The sequence below is a fragment of the Teleopsis dalmanni genome, chromosome 2 (genome assembly GCF_002237135.1).
Source record: "Teleopsis dalmanni isolate 2A chromosome 2, ASM223713v2, whole genome shotgun sequence".
Lineage (NCBI taxonomy): Eukaryota > Metazoa > Arthropoda > Insecta > Diptera > Diopsidae > Teleopsis > Teleopsis dalmanni.
Window position 1 is genome coordinate 182,102,174 of NC_051847.1, and position 13,422 is coordinate 182,115,595.

A 13,422-nucleotide genomic window follows, 5' to 3' on the forward strand; every position below is an offset into this window, starting at 1 on the left:
AATCAAAAAAGTAATTATATTTGAGACATAATTAAACACTAATAAAGATACTGTGTTAATTATACTGCATTATAGTATTATTTCATTTTTAATATGTTGTTTATTTTTATTTAAATATTAATTATATTTATCACACATAAAATTTACACATTATATATATTATATATATATTTATATTTATTTTATTCATTACGAATATAATTTGCCTCCATGGTTTTGGAGACCATATTGAAATATTTCGATGTTATCCTCTTCGAATCCCAGACAATTGTAAAATAAATCAACTGTCCTGACGCAATTATCTCCAACATATTTATGTAGATAATTGCTACACAATAAGTGAGTTGATTCAAATTGTAAAAGTATTGTAATATATACATAAATACAGATAAATAAATAAAAATGCATACATTTATTTGATGGAATACGTGTATAATAAATAATAATGCCATTAATATTTTATAAAATATTATTTTAAGAAACAACAACATTAAGAGACAGAATCACAATTTCTTAAAAGTAATATTTGCAATCACATTATCGGTACTACAATCATGAACTCCCAGCTCAAGTGCCTGTTAAATAAAAAATTATATTCAATAATATATATTATTATAAATAATAATTGTAGTAAGCAAAAATTTTAATTACCAATGATCTAAATGTTCACGAAAATAATAATGAAATAACGTCATTACAGTCAGAATACCAAAAAATAACCTATTAGACCATATATACAAAAAACCTCTTTTCATAGATTTAAATAGAACTTTCTGAATCTTTCGAACTATAGTGTCATCTTTCCACTGAAAACAGACTTTAAAAGTATAAATAATGTATATATATAACTAAGTCATAGTTTTATCTACCAGTAAACATACATTTTTTCTTTTTTTTGGACTTTTATGCCAGACTTTTGTATACATTTCTTCAAATTTAAGATTTATAGAATTTTTTATAATTGCAGAATTTCTTTAAAAAACAATAATTTTTATGGTACGTCAAAATAAAGGAACGGTTGCTTGCTTTCGTATAAAATCAATAATTCACAATAGATCAAAAATCAAAATCGACATTAGGCCTTTTCTTTTGTAAGCATGTTGAAAAAGAACAAATAATATTAGCACTACTTTCGTTGGCAACTCTGGACAAAATGGAGATTTTGTGCGAACACGTAAAAAAGTTGAAATTTCGAAAATAAATAATAATAATTTGCAATTATTGATGAGAATATTTTTTTTTACATGATTCTAAATAAAATATAATTTTTCGTGACTTTTAACTGTAAAATAATAAATAGAAAATATAACATATTTGTTACGAACAATGACGACACGAAATACGAATAATTAACGAAATCATTCGTTGACAGATAACTGGACATTTCGTATGTACTTCCAAAAATCGATAGACGAATAGACGAATTTTTAGTCTTTGCGACCTCGTGCTTTGAGCTGCTTGTTAGTTAAGCTTATGTTTCATATTTATTTTTAAAATAATTGGTTATTCCTACCAATTCAAATTTTTCTAATATTATTCTTTCCAATATGATTTATATAAATCTGTGTCTATGAGACACAATCAGGCCCTTCTGCCAGTGTCTCTGTAGTTTTCAAGATCTCCGTCTTATAATTTATACCAAATGATCTTAAGAACAAATTTCTTTTAACCGAAGAACCTAATAAGACAATATTGAATCATAAAAACTTGAACTTGTGATTAAAATAGTGTAGCTTTGAAAATCTTAGGAAGATTTTATGACAATTGAGCAGTTATAGAGAGAGGAATGACAGTAAAGTGGGAGCTATTGCGATATTGTACCCCACTAAATGCAACATTATTTACAAAAATTATTCACAGTACACAATTTTTGTTCAATTTTAATTAATTTAATTTTTTTTCAGTTCATTAAAACGTGATATATAATATCCAATTTACTAAAACCATCATGAAACGTTTAAAATATTTTTCTTCCATTTCCGCTCTTTTAATTTTAATTTTAATTTTATAAAAATAATAAATGCATTTCCCACAACATCATTAACAACATAGCATGTCAGCAACAGTCGAACAGACATTTTAATGCCGCACAACAGACATTTTAAATCAATTTGTCATAAGGCATTAGGAACAAATCAATACTGCATAGCAGAAGAGAAGCAACAGCAGCAATAGCAGCGATAACAGCAGTAACAGCAATAACAGTGGTGATAGCAGATCCATAAGCAGCGGGAGAATTAATGTCATTTCGTAATGTTATGAAGCAACAATTTATTGAATTTGAGGCATTAATTCTAGCAGAGAAAAATTTCACGTAATAACATTTACAGTGGAAGAAAAATTGCATTAAGCTTCGGTTTAAAATAAATAAATGTGTACCATAAAAAATTATTCTTCACATTTTCTTTTGAATTGAAAATAAAAATGGTTCAGACTTAAGTACTTCAGTAGTTTTCAGTTATTTACTTTATATTGGCACATTATTAAATAAGTTTCAAATCTTGTTATATAAAAAATTGTTGGTATAAATAATACAAATATCTTTTCATTTTATTAATTATAAGATTATAATTGAAAGAAATTTCAGTATTTAAAAAAATATTTAAAAAAATTATTTTAGAAGCGTTTCGAATAGAAAAGAAAAGACAAGCACAAAAATTTAGTTAATTTATTGAAATTTGGCTGCCAAGTAATCATCATCAGTGGTCTTGGAAAATATTCGAATAAGTTCTTTAATTAGTCCGTATATAATTATGTTTGGATTGCAAGTGTCAGGATTAGAACTTGTGCCTTCGCACTCTGCCATCCTCATTCATTATTTCATTGTCTGCTTACACAAGACGTGTAGAATTGGAACTACAGCAATGTTCTGTTTGTGATCCTAATAGATCAAAACTCTGGCGCTACCAATACTTTGGGAAAAATATGGTCTATACTTCATACATTAAAAATAAATAAAATTACACCCAAAAGAACATATTTTGTATGTCAAAAGTTCTTTCAATCTTTCAGCCTTTTTTTCCACAAATGTGCGATGATTCCATTATGGCCCCAACTTTATAGAAAAATAGACTATGAATTTATTTCAAGAGAATTAATTGAAGAGGAATCAAAATATATAATCATGTAATGATAAAAGAGTTTTTAAATAATAAAACTTTTCTCTTCTAGACTTACAAAAAATGTGTTCAGGCATAGCGAATATTTTACGATTTCATAGAATTCCATTGAGATAGATACATATCTAAATATTGTTTGTTTGAGATATAAGCAGTTCATAACAAGCTCTTACAGAGCCACGTTGTGTAGGGTTCTCCCTTCAATAGTAATAGAAGACGGCACATTAATTAAGTCCCAAAATAAAAATTTAAACATAAAATATATTCAACAATTTAAATTAAATGTTATTAATAAATGTTTTTTTTTATTTAATATTTTTTGTTTGGTTGCTATTCTATTGATCAAATGATATTTACACAAAAATTTAATGAAAAAAATTTACTTCTAATTTTGCTAATATTAAGTTTCCAAAGACTTTTTTTATTTCAAATCTGGACTAGTTATTCTTTATGTCTTGTGAGAGTAATTGCAGGATGAACCAGATGTTCTTTCTTTTTAACTGTATTCTCATCGTTTGCTATGAAAATCTTGAAATATTCTTTAAAATCAGATGTCCTCGACAATGTGGAAATTGCATTTTCAGTAGCCAACAAACATCCAATGTAATTTCCAGCTTCTGATAGTGAGATGTTAATGTGGAATATGCCATTAGTTTGTAGAGTAAGAGTCAGTGTCACCGTCTTAGCTGGATGATTGCCAATGAGTTGTTTGATTCTTGCATCCAAGTGATCCTTAACAAGAGGTGGTTTTTGCTTTTGACATAGCAAGCAGAAACTCGAAACGGATTTCAATTGGGCTTTCTTTTGTTTTAGTTGGTTTATGTCAGACGTGCGTAATGCATCAGCATACGATATTCCAGGTGTTACTTTAGAAGGCTCAGGATTTAATTTTTTTTGTTGAGTAGTTTCTTTTGTTTCATTTATTTTTTGATTTGAGGGCGGTTTAGTATTTTTATTTGCATATAATCTTGCTAAAGAAAACTCTTCATTCTCATAATCCGTTTCTTGTGTATGCGCAGATCCTGAAGGCTGTTGCGGATTGAGAGGACAAATTTTAATTTCATTAGCAGATCTCGCGGCATCCGCATATGATATTCCCGGTTTTAAATGTGTAGGATGTGCAGGCGGATTATTTTGAGCAGCGGCCTGATTTCTAGCACGTAATTTTGATAAGGAAAACTCTTCATCATCATAATCTGTTTCAGTTGTGGGTTTTTTCTTCTGTTGTTGTGGTTTGTGTTGACTAGTTGTAGTTTTGGATGTTTTGGGTTTTATTTTAGAAGAATTACTACTTTTTGAGTCTGTTTTATTTAACTCTTGACTTTTACTACTTTTTGGTACGGGCTGAGTTTTAGGTAGTTCCTTTTCAGTTTCGGAATTGTGTTTTGTATTTGAAGGTGATTTATTTACACTTGAATCAAGATTTTTCTCGGTATTAGTATTGTTTTGCTTGCGAGCACAGGATGGTCGGTTGCCCATTTTTCTATTTTATGAGTATCCAGTTCGATTCATCTTTGTTTGCACTTATGAAAAAGAAGATACGACATAATTTTTTTTTAATTTAAAAAGCATTTTTAAGCAACTTGTATTTCTCCATTGTATTTTTTATCAATAAGATTTTAATAATTTTAAATCTCATGTCATATAGAATTTAATATCAGGTAAATATGATTGAGAAAAAATAAATACCGTTTCTTTATGTTTGTGTTTGAAATCTTTAAAAAAATTGTGAAGAATGGTATGTTAGGTTTTTAGAGATACTTATAAAATAGTGAAATAGAGAGTGGAAACTATAAATAATCCTTACAACAACAACGACACAAAAAAATTTACTGATCACAATCTGTCTATCGCCCTCGCGTGGCACCGATGCATAAACCAAAGAAGTACCTAAGTGGTTATCTCGTATTGCATGAACCAATAAATCGTGAAAAAAGTTATAAATATATATAAATAAGGGAGGTACATATGTGGGCATCTTATACCGTATGAAGAAGTAAGATTTTGTAGTATGGGTTCAATAACACAATTTGTTGAGGAAGTTGGACTTGGAGGAAAGTTGTAAGTTTATGAATGGGATACGATAGATGTTTTGGTCGCAGTGTTAATATTCCAAATATAATAATAATAATCATGAGTTTATGAGTCTGTGCTTTAAACAAAATAAATATCAGTTTTTGCGTTGCTTAGTATTTAAATGTAGATTTAAATATATATATATTAATTTAAAAAAAGCGTGAATCCTATAATAAATGCAAATAAGCAAGAAGGAATGTAGCATAATGAAGATTTTTTAGAAAATATCTCTGAAAATATCTTTAATGTGGAATTTTTTGTATAAATTAAAATAAGACAACACAAATATATAAACCGCCCAGCAAATGAATTTTGTATGACCTATAAAATGCCGGATGTGGAAGTCCAAGTTTGACACAGTTGTTATGAGTAGATACTGGCATCCTACCAAATCCAGTCAGATCCTTATGCGTTTCCTAATATACTCGTATGAGTGTAATATGAAGTTTTCTGGAATAAAACTTACTGATGAGGAATTTTACTGTCATTGTTCAATTGTTTGGTTAATTTTCTTTGCTCTACTATTGTGCTAAATTTAGATTGCCGGATTAAGCCTGTTTCTATGGCAGTCGCAGTGTTAGTAAAATTCAAACAATTCATTTCTTATGTGAATAAACATAAGAAAAATAAATGAAAATTATAGATGAGTTATGAATACGTAGAAGTGCATTTGATGATATACACCACAATTATATATAAGTATACAGTTAAAATTAAATATAGAATAACAAATTAAAATCTCTATTAACATGTGACAATTTTATGATGAAATATCACTCCCTTCACAATACATGTCCTGGTTAAAGCAATTAAAAAATATGTAACAGAACGAGTAATAGAGGAGAAATCCACTACGTGCAAAGAAGTTATTAAGGGTTAAAATTTGGTTGATTCCATTAATAACAAACCTGCATTTGAATAACCCATTTGTATGACGGCTATATTGAAATCTAAGCCGTAAAACGTTTATTGAAGATTATAGCTGCCGTGTGCAGTACTGAAAATGTGTCTGAGAAAAATCTGAATAACAACAATAATGCTTTAGAACTGATCACATGTACTATATATGATTTATACAATGGTATGTACATATAAAAAATTTTTTTTTGAGTACAGGGCAGAATAAAACAAGGCGAATACGAAATTCAATCAATTCCAAAAACGTAAATTAATTAAAAGCGACAGAAACTTTCAGGTAAAAATAAAGACAGAAATTAAAGAATCGTATTTACTACAAATTTCTCATTTTCTTTCATATGTAAAAAGATCTGTAAATAAAAAAGCATTATGACCTGAATATCATAGTAAAAGTATCTTCCGAAGAATGTTCCTAACGGTTTCTCATCACTGTCCAAGCTTCTGCACATCCAACAGTACAGGCACGATAAGAGATTTGTAGAGCGTGACTTCTGTTTTCAATTATTTATCAATTGAGAAATAAACAGGGTTTTATTTACCTACTTAGCCCGAAGTAACATCTGTTGGCAAGAGTGATTCTTCGTTGAATCTCTAGTTTCTAGGTTCCCAATTAAAGAAAATCTTTCATATCACTCTGGAGACTTTTTTGTTGACAGAAAGTACTTTTTTTGTTCTCATTTACCACAAGACCCATTTGCTTCGTTTGTTGTTCTACGAAGCAACAAACGAAAAATGCCGCACTGATGGCGTTCCGCTTCTGTTTACGTTATATGTTCAGGTTTGATTATAAGTTTAATACCTTCGGTATGTATGTTATACTATATATCGACTAAAAGCGATAATAAATCACTTATGGCTTTGGTAGCATTTTTTTCTGTAGATGATTTAAGACTTTACAACTGGTCTGTTAGAGCAAGAGAGTAGTGTTTTTGTTTTGCATATAAATTGGAGACTTAAGCAAGAGACTTTTTGGTACTCTTCGGAACTGCAGAATAAACCAATTTTTACTTATTATTATTTAGTTAATTTTTTTACTAATGCAAAATAAATAATTAAATAAGTAAATAATTAATATTATTTCATAAAATAAAAATGAACTATTTAACTTTCCAATCAAATTTGTTAAGTGAATGAAATTAAAAAAATTAAGCGTTGTTCATCGAACTAATGATGCATCGTAATTGTACATCGTTCCGTTGTAATTTTATTTATTTTTTTTTTCATTTTATTAACAAATATATAGAATACCTTGCCACCCTTCTATGGAATCCAATAACGTCACGGAAACAGCATTGCATACATGAATCTATTTTTCATTAACAGAAAACAGAAAATGAATAGGAACATAGCCATGGAAGCAGAAAAAGCGGATACAAGCGAAGGATACGAGTATGTGCTCAGCACCTTGCGTTTCCGTTTCCGTTTGGACGCCTTAATGCGAAACGACATTACACGAATTTATATATTTTTATTTTTTTTTGCCTGTTTTTGCACATTTTCCCCGTTAAATCGGAAAATTTTTCTTACAAATCGGTTTCGAGTTGAATTACCATAATATGACACACGATACGAATGACTTCATTGAAAAGCATTGACAAAGACAGATATTGGAGGATTAAAGCATCAAATTGTATTGAGTACGGTGGGCGGGGTGGCACTAAGATGTACTAAACGGTGTTAAGTAAAATGCAAAAAAAAAACAAAAAATAAAACAAAAATTAAAATAAATACATACAAGAAAACAAGTAAGGAAAAGAAAAAAGAGGAAGAAAAAATTTAGCACATTTTATGCTTTTTTGTGCTCTCCTTTTGCGCTGTTAAAACTTATTCAATTTCAATCTTATCTTGTATATCCTTTTTTCCTTGCTCCTTGTTTTTGATTTGCATTGCTTTATGTTATATGATGGGTGTAATGAAAGACGGAATAACAGCAATGAAAGTGGAAAACAAAAAGTACAAACTTGAAAGTGCTTAGCAAGTATAAACAAGGATTTTCATTTTTCCCCTTCCCCCTCCTGTTAGCTCAGTTGTGCATCAACTTTTGAAATACAATACGATACGTCTTCACTGCAGCGCTTCTGCCCCTGCCTCTGATTGGGGCAAATTCAAGCTCTAGCATTGGGGTTAAATCAAAGTATATCTGATAAGCGATAATATATAAAGTGAAATGAATTGTTTGATCAGATAGAAAAGCAAAAGTTAGGTTTTATATTCTCTGCGGTCAGAACGTAAGCCATTGTTTGAGAAGTATAAGCAAAAATCAATATGAAACTTAAACTGTTCCTGTCTTAATAGCCAATTTCTAAAATTTATTTGAGCAGAAAAAACATAATTAATGGAGTTCAGTTACGTAAAGTAAATACAAATGAAATGAAATGCGGTGGCTTGTGTTTGCTAATAAAAGTGCTGCATTTATCAAATTGTTGACTAAGTATAATTGAAGTAGATATACCCACAAGCTATAATTAAAATTGGATTTCAGTAAATGAAAAAATAGTTTAAAATCGGAAAAATACAAAAAATTCGACCTTAGTCTAGTTAGTCTAAACTAACATCAATTAAGTTGAACTTGATACAAGTATATATATACTTGCCATACATTATACTTCCCCAAGGGATAGTAAATTCAGATTACAAAATAAATTCGAAGTATTTTGGGAATACAACATGACACTTAAAAGATATTTAAAGTCAGCGGGTTTAGATAAATACTTTCCAAGTAATTCTCAAGAACTGCCCAACCTTACTAACGCGTATCGGTAAACAATAATATAATAAACATCTCATACCAATTTTCCAGTTATATACTTATATAGATAGCTTTTCGGAATGAAACACTGCGGTCGTGCCTGATCTTTTGTGCTGCTACCCGGCCCTAATGGAACACAAGGTACTTTAACCTTCTATTGAAAGCTAAAATGTTAGTTGTTAAATGAGTTTAGGCAGGGATAGAGACCTCTGATCCAGTAATCCCGTATTGCCACGGGTCAAACCCAGATAGTTACAGACCCTTTCGTTGACTTTTTAACTAACCTTTGGTGAGGCTAACCGATTCTAAGTAAAAATTAAAATTAAGGTTAAAATGTCAGCTGCTAAGGACATTCTAACCTCTAATTGAGATATAACCCTCTGATTCAGTAATCTTCTCTTGAGTCAAATGAAAACCCCTGCAAGAAAGGACTTACAATACTCCCGAAGTAAGGCAACCGTGTTTTTGCAAGCGACTAAAACTTAACAGGCACCACACGACACAGTTTGGAGCTGATAGTGAGTATGTTTCACTTGCTGTATCCGACATGATGTGTAATTCTGGTATCATGGGATTGAAGGCTTAGAACTGTTTTGACCAAAAGAATTTGGTTCCTTTATTGAGCGTATTATGATGGTTGAAAGACATAGTTATGCAAGTAGAATGATTATAATTACTTTCATTTAATGAAATCGGTTGTTGTGACCGAAAGATCAACAGATATGTTATTTTTTTCTCTCAAAGAAAAAAATATATCGCAACGTTTAACTTTAATTTTTATGAGTCGAAGACGAAGCTCTCTTGAAACTTTCTGACACACAAAAACTCTTTCACGTGCAATAATTAACTTATGTCAATGGAAACGATAAAATATTAAAGTGACTTAAGTAACTTACTAAGTAAGCAGTGGAACTAATTAAACAGTAAGTAAGCACAAAAGCTCTTTCACATGCAATAAGTAACTTATGTCAATGGAAACGAGTAGATATTAAAGTAACTTAAGTAACTTACTAAGTAAGCAGTGGAAACGTATTTTAACACACTGAACTATTGGAAATAAAACTAAATCGCAATTTAATTTAAATATGTTGGACAATACATTAATTATTTTTATTCAATATTCTATAAAAAAAGTTTAATAATTTACGAAATGCAATAGTAGTACGAAATCACCATTTAAATTTATATAGCTTTAATAAAGACAACTACTTTAGGTTTTGTGGATTAAAAATATATCTTGAAACCAGTACTTATTTTGAAAAAAGTAAATAAAAAGAAGAAAAAGAGAATCAACAAACTACAACCTTCTAATAATATTTTCCACAAAATATATAAAAGTATTTGTCCAAAATTTTAAAATCAACAAAATTAAGAATTGCAGAAACTTTAACTATGAAACAAAGGTAAACTAAAATTCTAAGAAAATTTTTATCTCAAGTACTCCTTACAGAAATTTAACTACTTCATACCGCTTCGAATAATTTTAATAATCATAACTGTAGACTTCATTCTTGTAATATTTAAATAACAAAAAAAGCATTTTTAAAAAAATATTTAAATAATTTTTTTTTACATTTTGTCATAACTTTCTTGTTTTAAAACTAACTGAAGCAATAAAAATAATCCGAGCTAAGTCCTTTCCTATTAAATACAAGTACACAGCTGCATTTTATGTAAATAAGGTTGAAAAAAACTGAAGGAAAAAGTGTTCATAACAACCAAAGGCACATTTTCATAGTGCTTTCAAATAATTAACATTTCTTACTATTTTTCCAGTGTAGTGCCAGTGCTACCATATATACCTATACACATCTATATATACGTATATATATCTTCTTGCATAAATATATATATTTTTCATTTCGATAACTATAAAGTGTAGTTCACACTTTGCTTTTTATCTAGCACCAGTGTAACTCCTTAACCGAAGAGCTATAGAGGTGCAACTTAGCATCCATAATGACTTATTGTGTTGGCTTGCCCTGCCTTGCCTTGTACTTGCTACTCCATTACAATTTTTTATATCCTTTCTTGAACAACAGGTACATCAGCATTATTATTTGCCATCTTCACTTGCATTTTCCTGGCGCTTTGAAGTGATTTGAGAAGGAAAAAAATAATACCAAAAATAAAAATAAATTGAAAAATGAAAAACGAAAAACGAAAAAAGAAAAATTAAATCCTTTCAACTTTTTAGTTTTCTTATCTCTTCTGTTCTTCGCAAATTGGAGATGGCACACAAAACACCTGGGAAAAATGGAATTTAATTTCCTTGCACGCATTTTTGTTTTATTTTCAGGCTATGAAAACTGATGAAATATTGATGCCTAGGGCTTATGGCACAGTAGTCTCATTCAACTGGTTTCTGTTGTAAATTCCTTAAATAACTGTCAATTTATTATTAATTTATTGATTTTCTTAGTAATAACGAAGATGGTGTGAAAACCTCATTTTTTATTATCGAAACTCAATTTTTTACTCAAGGTGTCAGAACCAAATTTTTCTATAATTACATTTTTTAACTTTCATAATAAATTTTCAGCTAAATAAATTTATGAGACGTTTTTATAAATCGAATTTATTTATATATATATTTTTTTTTTTGAAGCAGTTTCTTCGTACAGTACTGAATTGCAACAACAAATATTTTTTTTATTTTTATTTTTAATTAATTGAATTTTGAGCTGACCATATAACTGTTTTGAGTATTAACAAATACCCAACATCAGTAGTTTTGGAATTATTTCTTTATTTACGAATAATTAAATATAAAAAATAATTTCAAGACCACTAATGATAGATATTTGGCAATATACGAATCAGCTGTATGCTCAGCTAAAAATTCAATTGATTAAAAATAATAATAAAAATAATTTTTGTTGTTGCAATTCAGTATTGTACGAAACCTTTTTTAAAAAAAATATATGAATATTTTTGTTTGGAACGATAATATGCATTAGGGTTTGTCAGTTGCCTAATTAGTCTATTAATTTGCACATTTTTTACTAACAGTGATGATATCCAAGCAGGTAATTTAAAAATATGGCTGAAAATTATAAAATCGAATTGATAGAGTGAAAATGTATGTAACTAAGTTAAAAGGCTATCCATGTTTCTGACTTTAATTCAATGAGGGTAATCAGTTATTTCTCTCATCAGCTATGGTTTTCGTGATCATAAAGCGAATACATAAAAACCTCTTTGTGATGCTCATGGTTCTTGCATTTCCCTCATTAGTGTGGTTTTTCTCTCTACTACTGCAATTAAGTTTAAAGTTTATCAACCTTACTTTGATTACCAGAATAAGGTTTTAGCGCTTCGTGTTGTGATGACTCAGTTGTTCATTCTAAGAGATTATCATTGTGGAAAAAATGTGTGCTTGAAATTTTGAAACATCTCCTGCTGGTATAGAACTGATCTCAAAAGAAACAGGGAAGTTCTAAAAGCAAACAATAAAGGTTTCATAAGAAAAAATCAAATGGTGAAAGGAAAACTGTTAAAATTTTATATAGCTATCACCAAGGGTTCGAAATTTATTAGACTTCTCACTCTGAGTGGAGTATTATTACAACTGTTTTCAATTTTACCAAAAAAACCATAAATATATTTTATTTTGGAATAAAAAAAAGAAAATATATATTTTAATATAACTCAAATTAATAAAAAAAAGACAAGTATAGATGTTATAAACAGAATTTCTACTTAATACCAAGTAACTTTATATAAGACTATATCTTATCTAATCACTAAACAAAGAAATAGTAATTCAAATGCCATATATATGCAAAAGGTTAAAGGACTGTGGAAGGTACTCCATATATATATGCAAGAGGTTAAAGGACTGTGGAAGGTTTTCTATAACACAAATTAAAGAGATGATTCAAGAAGGTATGAAGAATAAGACAAAGCTGACATAAGCAAGTGGATATACTTGAAATAAGGTATTATAAATATAATCAGAATAAATATAAGATAAAAAATATTCTAATAGATACTTAGACCACGTTCCCATTTCGTTGTTTTAATAAAATGTAGAGTCAAATGCTATTAGTACACTAACTATAAAAAATTTGATAGTACTGTTTTAATTTAGTATATATGTTCTTTTTTTCAAATGAATCTATTTTAACAGCAGCATTATATAGTTGTATCTATATAATGCTGTTGCATTGAACTATATGGACAGACTTACAACAGAGACAGAAACGTTGTATATAGAGAGAAGATCTATGCTCAAATAAATTTGGATTGAATTGGAACTTATATTTTTCATATATATAGTATATAGAATATATATACTATATAGAAAACAAATTGTACGTTTATTATATTTATGTGTTCACACTTTCACTTTTTAACTCTTTTCACTGCGACTTTGGTAAATTCCAACCATATTTTCATTATAGATATTATTATAACTAAAATATACCTCCAATATAATCGTTTCGTTGTCTTTTTAATTAATATCTTCTTAATTTTAATTAATACTGATATAATTAATAATAATCTTAATAATATTTAATAATATTTTTTGAACTAAACTTAACACATTATTGCTAA

At 28.7% G+C, this 13,422-nt stretch overlaps 1 protein-coding gene across 1 annotated transcript; it reads right to left on the reverse strand.

Moving 5' to 3' along the window:
- Positions 1 to 3,445: 3,445 nt before the first annotated feature.
- LOC119679760 lies at positions 3,446 to 4,642 on the reverse strand (the record flags this gene model as incomplete). The annotated part of the gene is given in 1 exon segment (XM_038092298.1): positions 3,446 to 4,642. A coding segment is annotated over 1 exon segment (1,038 nt). The 3' UTR covers positions 3,446 to 3,560.
- Between the last annotated feature and the right edge of the window lie 8,780 nt (positions 4,643 to 13,422).